General features: G+C 41.8%; 1 protein-coding gene across 1 annotated transcript in view; it reads right to left on the reverse strand.

Annotated features, from left to right (window-relative positions):
* Nucleotides 1-4,911, reverse strand: part of C2H2orf80 (chromosome 2 C2orf80 homolog) — a 13,064-nt gene extending 8,153 nt beyond the window's left edge. Inside the window, exons 1-3 of the mRNA XM_007117710.2 lie at nucleotides 4,871-4,911; nucleotides 3,031-3,112; nucleotides 714-796 (exon numbers count right to left, since the gene is read on the reverse strand). Coding sequence (XP_007117772.2) covers nucleotides 714-796; nucleotides 3,031-3,112; nucleotides 4,871-4,911 — 206 coding nt within the window. The remainder of the gene's footprint in view (nucleotides 1-713; nucleotides 797-3,030; nucleotides 3,113-4,870) is intronic.
* Between the last annotated feature and the right edge of the window lie 12,748 nt (nucleotides 4,912-17,659).

Raw genomic sequence — 17,659 nt, forward strand, 5'->3', positions numbered from 1 at the left:
TACGCGCCCGGAGCCTGTGCTCCGCAACGGGAGAGGCCACAGCAGAGGGAGGCCCGCATACCACAAAAAAAAAAAAAAAAAAAAAAGTTGTGTTTAGTAGTTCTTAGGAAAAGATTGCAGCCTTACCCACAGAACTGGTCATTTTTTTTTAAAAAGTCAAGGCACATACACAATAAAGCACAGTTGTATTTCTAAGGCAGAATATTCTATGCAAGAAAGATCTGCATCTGACAGAAACCAACTCACAGAGATGCAAAATATGCGCGTCCGGAGCCTGTGCTCCGCAACGGGAGAGGCCACAGCAGAGGGAGGCCCGCATACCACAAAAAAAAAAAAAAAAAAAAAAAGTTGTGTTTAGTAGTTCTTAGGAAGAGATTGCAGCCTTACCCACAGAACTGGTCATTTTTTTAAAAAAAGTCAAGGCACATACACAATAAAGCACAGTTGTATTTCTAAGGCAGAATATTCTATGCAAGAAAGATCTGCATCTGACAGAAACCAACTCACAGAGATGCAAAATATGTAAGCATGTATATGACTTCCTCGAATCGACAACTGTGAGGGTTTCTTCAGGTTTCTAGTTGGAGAGGGATACGTACCCCATAGTATTTTCAAATCTGAGTGCCTTGTGGTGAACTTCCTCTGTCATTACTCACAGTTAAAATAAAAAAAAAAAAAAGAAAAAGAAAAAGAAAAAAAACTATTCAACTTACACTTTCTCCCACTCCAGCCAAGTTAAGTCTTCTGAGTGATCCAGCCACTGCAGAGCAACATTGATGGCCAAGTCATAGTGTGCCTGGAAGCAGGAAGCACAGACAGCAAAGGAACTGGCTGAGACATGGGCCGAAGCACGTGCTAGGCACAATGACAATGGCACTGCTAAGCCTATTCTACTCGTTTGTCATGTCCACAAAGGTGAGGATCACCAGCTGTGTCCAGTAACCTGATGCTCAGGTTACTAGTAACTAGTAACACTAGTAACTAGTGTTCTTCAGGAATTACATTTACCTCCCATTAGAGCAGGCTGTGTGTGTGTGTGTGTGCGTGTGTGTGCGCGTGCGTGCGCGTGCGTGTGCGTGCGCGTGCGCGCGCGAGCCAGAAATGAAAAGAGAGATTCATGGAATACTAAACTGGGAATCAGGGAATCTGGGTTCAAATGTAGGTATTGCCAACAACTCACGGTGCTATATCCTTGGGTGAGCAATTGCTGTTCTCTGGGCCGCGGTTTCCTTGAATTTTAAAATAGAAAAAGGGGAAAATAGAGGAAGAGGGACACAGAGAACAATTTCTAATTCTGTGGAACATCAGAACTGAGTGCCCAGGGTCACAGGGGAGGTGGTGTGTCCATCTGAGGAGTTGGGGGAATCCCGGGAGGCTTCAGAGAGGAGGCGTCAGTGGAGCTGGGGCTTGGGGGATGAGGAGAATTTCTACAGGTGGAGAAGGACCTCCCAGGAGGAGGGTCCAGGGGAAGCAGAGAAATGGAGGTAGACCAAGTGACTTTCTAAGAGTCTTATATGCAGTAAAAAGCTGAGGACCAATTCCATGTTCATTCCTATCCTCCCCACTACGTTTCCTGATAATTTCTAAGTGTATTTGCCATTTATCTATCAAAACATTCCTTTTCTCCTCCCCACTCCCAACCCCAGCAAAAGGAAGGTCAGTTTTGTTTTTGTGTTTGTAGATGGGTTCCAAGGTTCTATGTAACTCTAACATTGTGTAAACAATGTAATTATAACAATGTAATTATTTCTTTCAGGGACTGAACCAAAGTGAAAAGGAAGGAAGGAAGGAAGGGAGAGAGAGAGGGAGAAAGGAAGGAAGGAAGGAAAGAAAGAAAGAAAGAAAGAAAGAAAGAAAGAAAGGAAGAAAGGAAGAAAGAAAGAAAGAAAGAAAGAAAGAAAGAAAAGAAAGAAAGAAAGAATAGAAGGAAGGAAGGAAGAAAGGAAGGAAGGAAGGAAGGACCGTGCTCACTTGTTGAAACCTAATACAAAGATTGATGCCTGGACCAGCAGCACTGGCATCACCTGTTTGTTCATTAGAAATGTAAATTTCCAGCCCCACCCCTGAACCCCTTAATCAAAACGGTCTTGTAATAAGACCTCATTAAAGTTTGAGAAGCACTTATCTAATTGGTTTAATTTCTCCATTTAATACGTGCACAGAGAAGTAGTTTAGAACACCAAACCTCAACTGCTCATTCAGCTCCAGAGAAATCAGACAGGGAAGGGGAGGGGGCGGGGAGGGACAGGTGATTTCTTCTTCCTCATTAGTGCAAGAATAGTAAATGGGTAGCATAAAAAAGCTGAGGGTTTACTAATCTCTTTTGAATTAGATCTTTACATAGCTTCCTTAATTTATGTGAAGTGAACTTTGATTACACAGTATGAATCTGAGTTTCAACATGTATAATATAATAAAAAAGGATTTTAGGATTATTCAATTATTTGGTTTTCTCCATAAATGGTGAAAAATTATATTTGAGAACTACACGATCGTTAATCTCATCAACAAGCTTTTTTTTTTTTTTTTTTTTTCCCGTACGCGGGCCTCTCACTGCTGTGGCCTCTCCCGTTGCGGAGCATGGACTCCGGACGCGCAGGCTCAGTGGCCATGGCTCACGGGCTCAGCCGCTCCGCGGCATGTGGGATCTTCCCGGACCGGGGCACGAACCCGTGTCCCCTGCATCGGCAGGTGGACTCTCAACCACTGCACCACCAGGGAAGACCCCAACAAGCTTTTAACATCATGTCTGTCACATTTAATCTTGTACTCATTTTGCTTTTAAATCTTTTCTCTCCTAATAATAAATAAAGAGCAAAAGTCTCATGACTTTAATTTTCTCATTCTTCTTGCTTTCAGTTTAATGAGTTGAAGAGACCACATGGACAATCCTAGGTTGAGAAGATGAGGAAGAGGACATTCTGGGGGGATCAAGATTAGCCTTGCTTATGATAGATATTAGATCCTTGTTCTGTCCCCATAATACACATATGACACAGATGTGACTCGTGGTAGCATGCCTTTCTTTACCATATCATCTAGAAAGGTGAGTTGCCTTCTTCCTTTTGGGTCAAATTCATTTTCCCGAAGTCTGATGCCAATATAATCTCCCCTTAAAAGCAAGAGAGCAGGATTGAACCAGCGGGAAAGACATGGGAGCACCGTCTGCAGAAGAACATTCCTGCCCCATCCCTCCCTCCTCCACCAAATACAAGCGAAGTCACCGATGGCTCTGGTAGCTGAGTTAATATTCATTTTGATTTAAACGGCCATTCTGCAACCCTGCAGGTTTAAAGTGTCTAACCATCATGAACAAATCACATTTATCGTAAAATTAAACTCACATAGAACCGAATTTCTAGGAAAGCAGGGAGCATGATAAATCCCCAAAGGCAGAATAGATTTTACAAAACCGAAAGGATTGAGACCCACTATTTAAAATAAAGATTCCCTTGCTGCCCTTGCTAAATTCAGGCAGGATGTCCAAAGTCGATAACTTCCAGATATATGATATTCCGTACAGATGTGTTCTTTTGCCTGAAGGCTTTTTTCCCATTAGAATGCAAATACCTTTAGGAGGAGTTACGTGTAAAAACATATTAGTGATTCCACTTTAATGTATCCTTATCAGATCCTTTCCTAATGGACTTTTAATAAGGGGAGGGTAGAATAAGCGCCCTGGGAGGTGAATAGAAAGGAGTACTACCCTGGGAAAGTCAAGAAGAGGGAATGGATATAGGAAAAAGGACTCTGGGGTCTCCAAGGTCGATCTCACAATGTTACATAAGGACAGTTCTGTTTGTCAAGGTCTTTACCAAACACTTTGGGCAAGTTCCTATGCTGGGGTTAAATTTGCTTTGGGGTTCTAAAAGCCCTTCTTCTGAGTTATTAAGCTATTCTAGATTGATAAAAATTCTTGAAATTTTGCTTTGTAATTCCAAGACACTTTATTTAAAGTAGCCTAAATAGATTCTGTGGGTAAAATTAAACTATATATACATAAAAATTATATTTATATCAGTTTTGAAATTCCAGTTCTTTGGATGAGATATGTAGAGGAACTGGCATTCCTAATCATGGTTTGTTCTTTATTATGTTGACCTCCAAACACATACATGTAAACCTGTGTGAATTCATACATAGTTTATTGCAGCATTTCTTAAAGAACTTGTTAGAAGATAATTATCTTAGTCGGCAGAGAAAGGACATTTAATGGGGACTATGATAAGATCTCTAATAAAAGGGTGTTATTGTTGTGCCTATAATCATGAAATAGAACATAATAACCTTTTTCTCTTTTTATATGGTCTGTGATTTTCACCAACCTCTTAACAAAGTACCAAGTCAAAGAAAAGCTACCACAGGAGGAAAAAAATTTCCATGGGAAAACTTAATGTTTTCTTTATGTGTTTAAAACAAAGTTCGGAGGGCAGAAAATGGAGATAAATTATTTAATCAATAAGCCTGACAATAGAAGAAGCAGAGCCTGCAATTTAAATGCTGGGCCCTTGGGTACATTTTTCCAGAAATGTCTCCTATATCTTTTACCAGTCGGGCCCTTTCAAAGGCATACCCTGCCCAGCACAGGCTGGGACTGTGGGCTCAGATCTTAGACTCTAGAATGGGGATGCCTCGGATGTGCACGCTGCTGGCAGAAACATCCTCCCAAGAGATTCAGCATCCTGCTTTGCACCACATGTGAAGCCTCTTGGGCAGGAGACAGAGGCCAGATCATCCGGCTTTCTCCTATAGCCCAGGAACAGATTCTTCCTTAGGTTTTTACCCCACTGCCAATATCCAGACCATCTATGACATAAACCCCACCAAATGCTCAGTGCAGTAAATGTAAGTTATTCTCAATCAGACTTACAGGAGTTTTTTCATTTCCTTCTTTAGTAGCCTTCTTTCCATGATTAAAGGCTTATCCAGCTGAGCAGGTATCTGCAGCTACACTGCACCTGTTTTCCTTTGGAAAGACCCAGCCTCTCTGAGCCTAGAAGCTACAGCAGCAAATCAGAGAGAATTTGAGTTAGGGATGCTATCACTCCTAATACCAGTCATGGAGTCCTAGGCTCTGGAAGGGATCCGAGAGTGTGCAGGCCTCTCATCCAGCAGGTTCCAGGTCAGAAAGCTGTCTGGAGGCCAGTGCACTGTACCTTGAGTTTATCTGACACCTCTTATTCCTTCCACACTTTTCATATTCATCATTTACTTATTCTTGCCATAACCTTGCAAGTATCAATAAAACAGACACAGCTCATGTAATCGTGGATGAGACTATCTAGACAGAAAAATCCAAACAAAGATGGCTTGTGATCTGATTATGTTTGAGTTCTGTGTGCATTCAACATAGTGACTCTCCGTGAACCTACCTGGTTCCCAGCTCATGATGGAGGTTTCTATAGAACCCATGTACAGCTTCCTATGGCCAGCAGGTCCCGGTAAGAACGTGTGGTGATGGCAAAGGTGAGGCCATACCTTCCATTCTCACCCCCACATTGAACCAGAAATTGAAGTCCAGGTGATGGGGTCAAAGGGGGCCTGAAGTCACAAAAAGGACTTAATTTTAGAAATCATCACTATGGAATGGAGTGCCCAGGGAGAGGTATAAATGGGATATCAACTTTATCTGCAATGTTTTGTTTCTTATAAAAGATTTAAAGCAAGTTGTAATGGTTAATGAATTTTATGTGTCAACTTGGCTGGGCCACTGTGCCCAGATATTCGGTCCAACATTATTCTGATTCTTTTTGGGAAGGTGTTTTCTGGGTGAGATCAGCATTTAAATCAGTAGACTTTGAGTAAAGCAGATTACTCTCCATTATGTGGGTGGACCTCATCCAATCAGTTGAAGGCCTTAAAAGAACAAAGGCTGACCTTTCCTGAGCAAGAAGGAATTCTGCCAGCAGACTACCTTCAGACTTGAATTACAATTCTTCCTTGAGTCTCAATCCTGCCAGCCTACCCCATCAGATTTTGGACTGGTCAAGCCACCACAATCACATGAGCCTATTCAGTAAATTAATTTTCTCTTTACGTATATATACACATCCCGTTGTTTCTGTTTCTCTGGAGAACCCTGACTAATACACATATAAGAAAATTGTTAACATTTGTTGTCTCTGGGATGATAGGTCCGTAGATGTTCATTATATTACCTTCTGTACTTTTGAAATTATGCACATGTTTTTAAATCACTACTCTGAAATGGTTAGGAAAAAAAACTTTAGAAACTTTTTTTTAATTCTAGCATATAAACATTAAACTTTATTCTGTTCAGCTCTCCAACAATAATCGCAGAGGAAACAGGATGCCACTGATTTAAATAAATTCTTCACCGAATTGGTTTAATTATTTTGGACCATTCTTGCTGTGGCTACATCTGCTAAAGCCTTGGATGGGATGTAAAAAAGGGAATAAAGTCAGAGCATTCCATAGGAATGGATTATCTATAAAGAGAGTAATGTTGCGCCCTACAGGAGAATCAGTTGGGAGAGGACACTGCAAGCCAGAAAGGTTGCCTGGTGGCCTAGACAAGGAAAAGTGCTGCACCTGGGGAGGCCACACGCCAGAACGTGGAGTCCACTCCACCACTGACTGCTGTGGCCGTGGCCGTGGCCGAGCTTCTCGGCTCTTCTGCACCCCAGACTCAGGTGTCATCTAAAATGTGACGAGCCTGGTTAACATCGCCCAGAGCACCTTTCATCCTAACATTTCACAACTCCATAAAGGCTGGCATGTGTTACCATTCTTCTAACTCAAAAATTTAAAAAACATTTGTTGGTAGAACATTTGTCCTACCTCAATTCCTTGACTGGGGTGGGGGAGTGGCACTTCCTTGGCTTAGATGCCTTTTTAAAAAGCAAAAGATTTAGCAATTGCTCTAACCTATTCTTTTTGTTTGTTTGTTTGTTTTTGCGGTACGCGGGCCTCTCACTGCTGTGGCCTCTCCCGTTGCGGAGCACAGGCTCCGGATGCGCAGGCTCAGCGGCCATGGCTCATGGGCCCAGCCGCTCCGCGGCATGTGGGATCTTCCCGGACCGGGGCACGAACCCGCGTCCCCTGAATCGGCAGGCGGACTCTCAACCACTGCGCCACCAGGGAAGCCCTAACCTATTCTTGTTTTGTAATTCTGAGCCACTCCTCTGAATTTCAGAAACACCAATTTTAAAATGTGAGTCTCTTGGTTGTTGGGACAGCTTCCTCTTAGACCATTCTTCCTCCCCCTTACCACTCAATGTGGCATAATATGCAAAGATTCTTTTTTTTCCGGCCGTACCACACGGCTTGCGGGGTCTTAGTTCCCTGACGAGGGACTGAACCCGCACCCTCAGCAGTGAAAGCACAGAGTCCTAACCACTGGACTGCCAGGGAATTCTCATAAAGATTTTAAAAATATGAGCATCTTCCATTCCCACTAGGCTGGAGGTTAGGAGACCTTGTGAGGCTACCTTGGACGAGTTCATTTTCCTCTCTGTGTTTTGTTTTTTTTTTTTTTTTTTTTTTTTTTTTTTTTTTTTTTTTTTTTGCGGTACGCCGGTCTCTCACTGTTGTGGCCTCTCCCGTTGCGGAGCACAGGCTCCGGACGCGCAGGCTCAGCGGCCATGGCTCACGGGCCCAGCCGCTCCGCGGCATGTGGAATCTTCCCGGACCGGGGCACGAACCCGCATACCCCTGCATCGGCAGGCGGATTCTCAACCACTGCGCCACCAGGGAAGCCCCCGCTCTGTGTTTTTGTGTTTCCTCCTCTGTAAAAAAAACACTGAATGATTGAAGAGGTTTCTGCCAGCTGTCCAGTTCAGTGACTTCCATGCATTGAGTATCTGTGCCTGGTTGAAAGAGGACCATTTGCACAGACTCTGTTCAGCTTAGATTTGAACTCAGCCAGTTGCCCCTCTTTTCTGTCTATAGAGTTTTAATGAAAACAAGACTCTGGCTGGAAATACACATAAAAGAGCTGCTGGAAAGATGTCAGCTGCCTCATGCATTAGCTGTTTCATAGAAACCAACCCTTCCAGAAGTCACAGCCCCCGTTTTCTATAGGAATATCATGCCCTGAAGAAAATCTGCACACTCCCTGCAGGTCCCCGCGCTGCACCCCGGCAGCTATGGTACAGGTCCTTCAGACCGTGTTCTATTAACAGATTCCCCTTTCAGAATCTCTCACCAACCGAGTGATCCCAGGGTTTCTGCTCTCTCTGTGCTTCTGGAGGCGTGCTTGAGCATCCACTGGGCTGGGGCTCACAGGCATCCGGAAGATAGATGCTTTTTTTTTGGTTGCTAGGAAACGGTGACTGAATGAAAATAGTTTGTTTTTTAAGTACACCCACACTCCCTGAAGGGGGAGGAAAAAGTCATACATTTGGGACAGGAGTATGATCCTGACCTGAAGTTCACAGATCTTTTTATGTGAGCAGGCTTCAGTTTCCCATCTAAATGATTCATGGAAAGCTGAGAGCATGCGAGCCATCCACCTCCCCCAGGGGTTTTTGTAGCGCTCGGCCGCAGACTCAGGAGTCAACTGACCAAGCGAGGATTTCTGGGGGAGCCAGTGAACCTCGGGCTCCTCACAGGTAGGCTGATTCTACTTGGTGACCTTAGACATGGGGCAGGGGAAATCCTGAACAACTGTCACCATTTCTCTCCTGCTAAGTGGTCTCCCTGCTCACACACTTGCTTCCTCATCTTGAACACTTCCTCCCTTGCTTAAAGCTTGCTGATGATTTTCCATTGCTCTTGGAGTAAGATCTAAACTCCTAACCGTGGCCTGTCAGTGAGTGTCCTCTACACCCTTGGACAGGGGCAGACTGTCACTCTGCCCCATCTAGTCCTGGGTGTCTGTTATCATTACCACTTAACTCCCTTTTCCACCCTTCTCCACCGTCCAAGTCTCTCATCTACCTGATATCTCAGGTGTTCTATGAGTGACAGTAAGACTCAAGATTTGGATTTTTATAGACTAGTTGTTCACTCCATATTGAATTTATATTGTACTCAGAACGTTCCAGGTTTCGTGAGCCTGAAGTTTATACAATTTGGGGATGAAGTTGAATTTTACTGTGCTTTTCTTTGAGAATAAAATGATTCAGTTTTTACTTCTTTGGTGACCCATCAGAAAATATCGGGCTTCCCTGGTGGCTCAGTGGTTGAGAGTCCACCTGCCGATGCAGGGGACACGGGATCGTGACCCAGTCCGGGAAGATCCCACATGAACGCAAAAAAAAAAAAAAAAAAAAAAAGAAAAGAAAATGTCCACTCTGTAGTGGAGAGAGGTATTTTCTTTGCTCTTGGCTGCCTCTAAAATGCTTTGGTGTGTCACATGCGGGCACTCATCTCACCAGCTGTTACATGATGGTCTGCAACAACAGAAGAGACGAAAGCAAGGATGGTCTTTCAGAAACAGTGGGTAATAAGTAGAATCTCTACAGTGAAATCCTCATATGTCCACTCCTTTGGGGCAGAATGTACCTAATCGGTGCTTGATGACAATTATCAGAAAATTATTTATGCATCTGCTTTGACTCTCTCTTTCACTTAAGCACTTTTTCTTCTTTTAACAGTTGATCACGATTCAGTCGTCTTCTTGAAAAACACCACTCTTCTTGGATTGTAACACAAAATAATGACAATTTCTCTGACTTGATTGTTGCCCCTGTTTAATGTCTTCACCCATACACCCATTTATTCATTTTTACAGACATGTTTCTTTACATTTATATGCATGTTGGGAGAACACATCCCCCCTTGTAAGCATAGCCTCGTCCGTTAGAGAAATGCCCTTGGCCTTCAAACCTAGCTTCACCCACACTTGCTCCTCCCGTGGGGAAAAGGAATGAATTATCTGGCTGGTAAGTTGGGGAATATTTTCTGCCTTGCTCCTTCCCACGGGAGAGACCTGGGGTTGCAGAGCAGTGCTGTGGCTGGGTGGGAAAGTCGACCTCATTGAGAGGGAAGCAGTAGCAAGGCTGCTGGGCTACAAATCCAAGCCATCCTTCAGTATCAGTTTTCTCAGTAATCAAACTGACTTTCCTTGCCTGGTTTTTGTGTCTGTCTCTCAATGGTTCCAAAGTTAGGCAAGGAGGAAAAAGTAGATTTTATTTATTAGCCACCCCACCCCCCCACAAATTTCAACTCTTTACAGTCAGTGAAGAGTAGGGCTTCAGAGAAAGATCTCTGGGTTCAAATCCTGCTCTGGCTATTTATACCTGTGTAACCTAAGTTGCTTAACTTTTCTGTACCTCACTCTTCCATCTGTAATAGGAGGATCTTAATAGTATCTGCCTCAAGAAGCTATTAAGAGAATTAAATGGATCATGCATGTGTACAGCTTAGAATATTACCTGACGTATCAAGACTACTCATTACATGTTAGCTGTTAATTATATTTTAACCAAAATAACATCATCCTAGTCTGTAAATCCACCACCCCCATAAAAGGATCCGAGCAGTAAAATAGATGAGATTGACCTCAGTGTTCTCATAATGTTTTAGACCACCCCCCATTTTGCTAAACTGAAGCGTCTCCCATTATATTAAATATAAAAATTTGTATTATCAAAAACAAGAAGATTTTTACAACCCTCCCCAAAATGAAATTACAATCTAATACAGAATTTGTTTTTATCAAACAACACATCTCACCTCTCCCTCCCTGCTGCCACTTTCTCCTTACCCTTCACCATCACTTGAGAATCACTGATCTGATTAACAGCTGGGGATGGAACCCTGAAAGCAGAGTACACTTCCTTCAGCAGCTCACGGAACAGTTAATGCATCTCAGGATCACGAAGTCACAAGGGAGAAGCCCTTTTAATTTTTTTTTCTCACCTCAGGTCATTCAGTCATCTGTCACTTCCCTCTCCCCTTCCTGCTCAGAATCTGGTTTTAACTGTTGGCTGTAAGGGGACCAGATAGAAGATTTCAGAAATGAAGTAAGACTTCTGAGGTACGCCTTGTTTTTAAGGGTAACCTCAGCCACATCAGGCTGGGGGCAGTGTTTATAATAGAGTTTCAATAATAATAATGAGCAGTATTAATATGCTGGTTCTTTCCCACAGAGTTGAGGAAGCTTTAGTTTCCCAAAAACCCTCCCCCAGAAGCTCAGAACGTTCCATGGCGTTCTCCCTGCCATCTGGTCTAGTTTTATTCTCCCATGCCTGTATTTGGTCTCATGCTCCCCCAGTCACTGCCAGCATTCCACCCTCCACTCTCTCAATCTGAGCAGCTTGAGATTCAGGTTACTCTCAGCTTCCCAGGAGTGAACACCAGCCGCCTTCCATGGGCAGGAATCATCCTGCAGTCACCTCTCTCAGATGTGGAGAAACTCCACCCCACACACGCCTGGGTTCATTCCTCTTTACGGTTTATAGTGCATTGCTCTCTAGGCTCTTGGTGACTCACAGAATCTGATGGTTTTGATTTTGGTTGTTGGTTAGTGTTTTTTTATTTTATTATTTTATTATTTTTTTTTTTTTTGCGGTACGCGGGCCTCTCTCTGTTGTGGCCTCCCCCGTTGCGGAGCACAGGCTCCGGACGCGCAGGCTCAGTGGCCATGGCTCACGGGCCCAGCCGCTCCGCGGCATGTGGGATCTTCCCGTACTGGGGCACGAACCCGCGTCCCCTGCATCTACAGGCGGACTCTCAACCACTGCGCCACCAGGGAAGCCCCGGTTAGTGTTTTAAACAGTCTTCTTCCTCTACGACTTTGTTATAATTCCCTGTGTTTGAGGGCAATCTGAGGACCCCCGTGATTATCCATGTGTACTCACAAACGACCCCTCTCCTCTTTTGGGATGGTTCTGAGAATCCTTGAGCAAAGCCTGAATATTTTCACTTGATCCAGGGTGTGAATTCTTTCTCTGAGTCTCCTCCAACTCTAGAGCAATTAGATGCCAGAATCCTGGGCGAATATGGTCAGGAAATCCTAGATAACGTGTGAATTGGCCGCAGGTACACAATTTAGATTTTCTCTGTGATTCGTTTCAAAAAGTAGGGCTTTTAGGTAAGTAAATAAGATTTGGGGAGAATACTCAAAGTAGTTGATTTAATTTTTTTACATTTCTTTTTAAGAGTGAGTAGTTAAAATGATACAACTAATTCTCAAATACACCTTGTTAAAAACTCAAATGGTACAGAGATATACTGAATCAATGTGTGGGGACGGCCCTCCATTTCCCCCAGCAATCTTTTTTCTCTAGTTTTAAGTGCTATCACATCACTCAAGACACTACACTAAGCATTTACATACACAGGTAAATACAGAAACACTTGTTTATTTTAATATAATTGGATTATACTGATATTTTTTGCAGTTCCCCCACCTTCTTAAAATATGTCTTAGAAAGCTCTCTTTATTAGGATATATAAACATATCTCATTCTTTTTAACTGCGGTGTATATTTCACAGTAAAACTACACTGTCATACATTCAACTGTTGCTCTATTGAGAGACATTTAGGATATTTCTAATTGTTTGCTAGAATAAGCAATTCCGCAGTGACATTTTTCTAAAAATACATATTTAACTTTGTGAATAAGCATGTCCTTAAGAGAGATCTTTCAGAGTGGAATTGTTGAATTAAGGGACGGGTGCATTTAAATACTGACAGAAGCTGATAGAATGGCTGTCTCCATTTACTTTCCCCCTAACATTGAGTGGAGCCATCAGTCTCACTGTCAACTGAGTCTCCCTGTAGGATGGGGGATCACCAGGATTTTGTGTGACCAGATAAAGAGAGATTTTGGCAAATTTTCCAGAGTACATTGGACCCCTCGGCTATTGAAAGCAGTCCTTCAACTCCTGGGTTGTAGAGTCTGCTCCAGTAGGTGATGGAGGACAGGATTTGTATGCTTGTGGTTTCTGAGGTAAGCATTTCTTTTCGTGTCTGTGAGGTTTCTTTCATAATGCTATGCTTTATTAATAAAACTTTCCAAGCACATTTCCTCCCCTCAGCAGCAGTTTGTGTTCTAAGTGTGGTTACAGCTGTCAGTAGGTCAGTTGTAATTATCTGATCTGGATTGTACTGAGACAACCCTCTCTCTCCTCCTTAACGACTCGGGCGGGAGAAGCCAAAACCCTGTTTTAACCCTAAAAATCATTCCCTTTGGCTTTTCCAGAGCTTACGTAGGAAGAGAGACCTACTAAACTCTTAGCTTCTCTCCAGTGAATAGCTTCATTATTGTTCAGTGGTTAAGGAATAACACTGATAGCTGGTATTCTGTGCTGTAACCCCCCTCTAATCACACTGTGCTCTCCTGTCCCTGCAATAGTCCCAGCTCTCAACTTTGCAGGACCCTCCAGGCCTATCCTGAGCCGGGGAATTAAAATGCCATAGTTGTCTTTTTTTTTTTAGTTTATTTTATTGAAGTACAGTCGATTTACAATGTTGTGTTCATTTCTGCTGTACAGCAAAGTGATTCTGTTACACATAAATATACATTATTTTTCATATTCTTTTCCATATGGTTTATCCCAGGATACTGAATATAGTTCCCTATAGGACCTTGTTGCTTATCCATTCTGTATATAAGAGTTTGCATCTGCTAACCCCCAAATCCCACTCTTTCCCTCCCCCACCTCCCTCCCCCTTGGCAACCATAAGTCGTTCTCTATGTCTGTGAGTCTGTTTCATAGATAAGTTCATTTTTGTCATATTTTAGATTCCACATATAACTGATATCTTATGGTATTTGTCTGTCTGACTTACTTCACTTAGTATGATAATCTCTGGGCCCATCCATGTTGCTGCAAATGAAAATGCCGTAGTTTTATGACACTTTATGGCTCCTATGACAATAAATTATCTGTAGTGGGGGAAAAAAGCTGTGGAAAATTAATATGTGTTCTCCATATTACATGAAGTGGAGTGGTAATGGGTGGGAGGAGAAGAAGGCTGTAAAAATATTTGGATTTTAGAGGTATTTAGATCTAAATTTAGATGTATTTTAGATGTATTTATGTATTTAGATCTACTTCTGTAGATCAGAAGTAGAAAGAAGAATGAAGCAGAAAATATAACAACAATTTAAGAGGATTAACCAGAGGACATCATCTTGTTGAGCACTTGCTAGTTGCAGCATTTGCTTATTTCTAATCCCCATGACAACTCTATGAAGTAATGTCATTTCTTCATCTGAAGACGTGGAGACTGAGGCTCAAAGTAGCTATATGACATGGCCAGAGCCTCATGAATAATAAGCAATTTTGCAGGATTCAAATCTCTGTTCGCCTTGTTTCAAAATCTTTTCTGTTCTCACCATAGTACGGTTTGCTCCAGTCAAATGTGAATTTCAGTTAGAGTAAATAAATTTTTTAGCATAAGTATGTCCCAAATATTCCACAGGGTTATACTTATACTATAAAATTATTCATCATTTATCTGAAATTTAACTAGATGACTGTATTTTTATGTATTAAATCTGGCAACAGAAGACTCCCTAACCTACTAGAGCCAAGAACAGGGGTGGAGGAGAGGAAAGGGTGAAAATCTCTCTTCCTCCTATCCATTGTTCATTTCCTTGTTTCTGGGTTCTCTTTATAGCTCTTTCCCTGCTTCTGTCAAGGTAGCATGACCCACACCCGGTGATATTCTCACATATGCCCTAGATTTTGATAGTAGTTTCTAGAGAGAATGTGACTGTTTTTGATAACCTGTGTTCTAGATCAATGGGCCAATTTGGACACCAAGGTTAAAGATTGCCAATCTTGTTTTAGATAATGCAAAGAAGATGTTCCTTAGTTTTAAAGTTGTCAGATGTTAGCTTGGAAGATACAAAAATTATTGCAAAGGAAGGATATGCAATGTGGTGGGGAGGCAATCATGCCCAACCATGATTAGATATAGAATTTGTTCTACCGGGGTTGTAAATCAGCCAAAACTTGCTACCTCATAACAAGCACTGTTTGGTTCTCTGCAGTATTCAAAGATAACCTCCTATGCTTGAGGATAAGATAAAGGCACTAATAGAGAAATATGTTTGGAAATGGTGCTTTTACAAAGTTTGAGGACATCTGTAAAGCAACTATACTCCAATAAAAATTAATTAAGAAAAGAAAAAAAAAAGTTTGAGGACATCTGTGGACACTCAGCTGTATGCCACTGGCAAACCATCAAGACTGGGACATTTTAAAATGGCGGCTCTGGATGTATAGAAGTGGTGATGCCATAGACTCATGGGGTCAGGCCAGGAATGTCATATGGGTGTCAAACAGAGTTGTTATTGAAGTTGTTCCTCTTTAGCATTCACCTCAGCATAAAAGAAACCTCTGTGATTGCCTGGCCAGGTTTACTTCTGGCTGCTCTTAGCCTGGTAGCACCCAAGGTCCAGGAGGGCCCAGGGACTCTGCATCTACTCACCGTAACTCAGGCGTGATTGGGAGTGTTGCTGTAGCCTTGTCTAGCTTGGTGGAGTGGGGGACTGGGTGCCCAGACACCCTGCCAGTGCTGAGAATGTTCTTCAGCATGGGATTTGTTAGCGTAAATGACTGGACACGGGCTCTAGGTTTTGAGTGACGATGGTTGCTTAAACAAGGCTTTCTATATAATAAGGAGTCCTATCCCAGTCTGTTCCTGCCTCCTCAATTTCTTTTAGAATTTATGCTACATTCTAAAGGCATGTACTATGCTGAGAAGTGCTCTGAAAGGAGTTCTATAAAGAACTTCATTCAGAAGGGTGACAAAGATGACAAATACTGTACTGTAAACTCTTCATCTCGGAATTTGGAATAAATGAACCCACTATTGTAATCAGTATAACATAGTAGTATACCAGTGTCAATCTGAGGGGAAATGCAAAAAAATCAGTGAAAGGCTTTTTTTTCTAACTTTGCTTTTCACTTCTAATTCCTTACTTTCTCTGATTTATTTGCTTGATTAAATCCAACTTTTTTGTTACCATATTTGAACAGAGCTTAGTCTCATTCCTTCCAAGGTTCTAACTTAAAGTGAAAAGTTGGTAGGTTCTGTAGATTGTTTTTAAGAGTACTTTCTTAAATTTAATTTTTTTAATGTTAAAGTATAGTTGATTTACAATGTTGTGTGTTTCAGGTGTACAGCAAAGTGATTCAGTTATCCATATACATATATCCATTCTTTTCAGATTCTTTTCCCATATAGGTTATTAAAGATTATTGAGTAGAGTTTCCTGTGCTATACAGTAGGTCCTTGTTGATTATCTATTTTATATATAGTAGTGTGTATATGTTAATCCCCAAACTCCTAATTTATCCCTCTCCTGCCACCTTTCCCCTTTGGTAACCATAAATTTGTTTTTGAAGTCTCTGAGACTTTCTGTTTTGTAAATAAGTTCATTTACATCATTTTTTTAGATTCCACATATAAACGATATCATATGATATTTGTCTTTCTCTGTCTGACTTACTTCACTTAGTATGATAATCTCTAGGTCAATCCATGTTGCTGCAAATGGGATACATCCAGAGAAAACCATAATTGGAAAAGATATTGATACATGCAACCCAATGTTCACTACAGTACTATTTACAATTGCCAAGACATGGAAGCAACCTGAATGTCCATCAACAGAGGAATGGATGAAGAACATGTGGTACATATATACAATGGAATATTACTTAGCCATAAAAATAAGAGTACTTTTATTTGTCTTTTGGAGAGAGAAATGGATGCAGCTTAGTGATGAACCCAAGCTCTGGAATAACAGATATTTGAATTATCATCCTAGGTTTACCCTTTACCACTGCAGGGCAGGAGGTAGAGCTCAACTGATTGCTATGTTTATTCAGAGCATAAAAGTGCCAACTGGGGATTTTTATGGAAGTTTCATCACATAGGCATGATCGAACATTAACTGAATTTCCAGCCCCTCTTCAGAGAACTGGGTGGGTGGGTGGAGGTGAAAGTTTCAAGCTTCTAATCATGGCTTGGTCTTTCTGATGACCAGTGCCATCCAGAAGCCCACCAAGAGTCACCTCATTAGAACAAAATACATTCCTGTCATCCAGGAAATTCCAAGGGATTTAGGAGCTTCGTGTCAGGATGCAGGGTCAAAGACCAATATTAGAATAAAAGATGCTCCTGGTGTATCTATTTAGAAAATTACAAGGGTTTCAGGAGCTCTCTGCCACGAACTGGGAGCAGAGATGAATATATACATTTTCTATTATCTCACAGCAACAAAGGCTAAGCTATGAGAGTTGGTGCCAGGCTGCATCTGCCCAGAGGAAGGGGTGTCTTCTTCTAATTCACTCAAAGGTGCCTATGGGCTAGTGATAGTCCTAGAGAGGACAGAAGATTAACTTATTTGGGGCAGTAACTGTGCTGTGGTTCCAGAATTCTTTCCTCTCAGAAAAGTATTCTGGACAATCTACCTCTAAGATAGGGCTTTTTAGGTTCCAACTTCAGTTAGAGATCTTCCTAAGTAGTAAACATTCATGGAGTATTTCCAGTCAACAGAAAGCTAGGAGATCAGAAGTTCTGTAAAATGAAAAAGGAATTATAATATCTGTCTTTTTACTTCCAGGATGCTTACCTAAACGTTTCTTATCATCATTTTTTTTTTCAGTGAACATACAGGATTCTAATGTTGCCAAGCCTTTCCCAATTGTCTCCTAATTCTTTAAATTAAATATAACGAATGCTGCATATTTAAAATATGCTTATCAGCCTGTTCTTCAATTAAG

The sequence above is a fragment of the Physeter macrocephalus genome, chromosome 2 (assembly GCF_002837175.3).
Source record: "Physeter macrocephalus isolate SW-GA chromosome 2, ASM283717v5, whole genome shotgun sequence".
Taxonomy (NCBI): Eukaryota; Metazoa; Chordata; class Mammalia; order Artiodactyla; family Physeteridae; genus Physeter; species Physeter macrocephalus.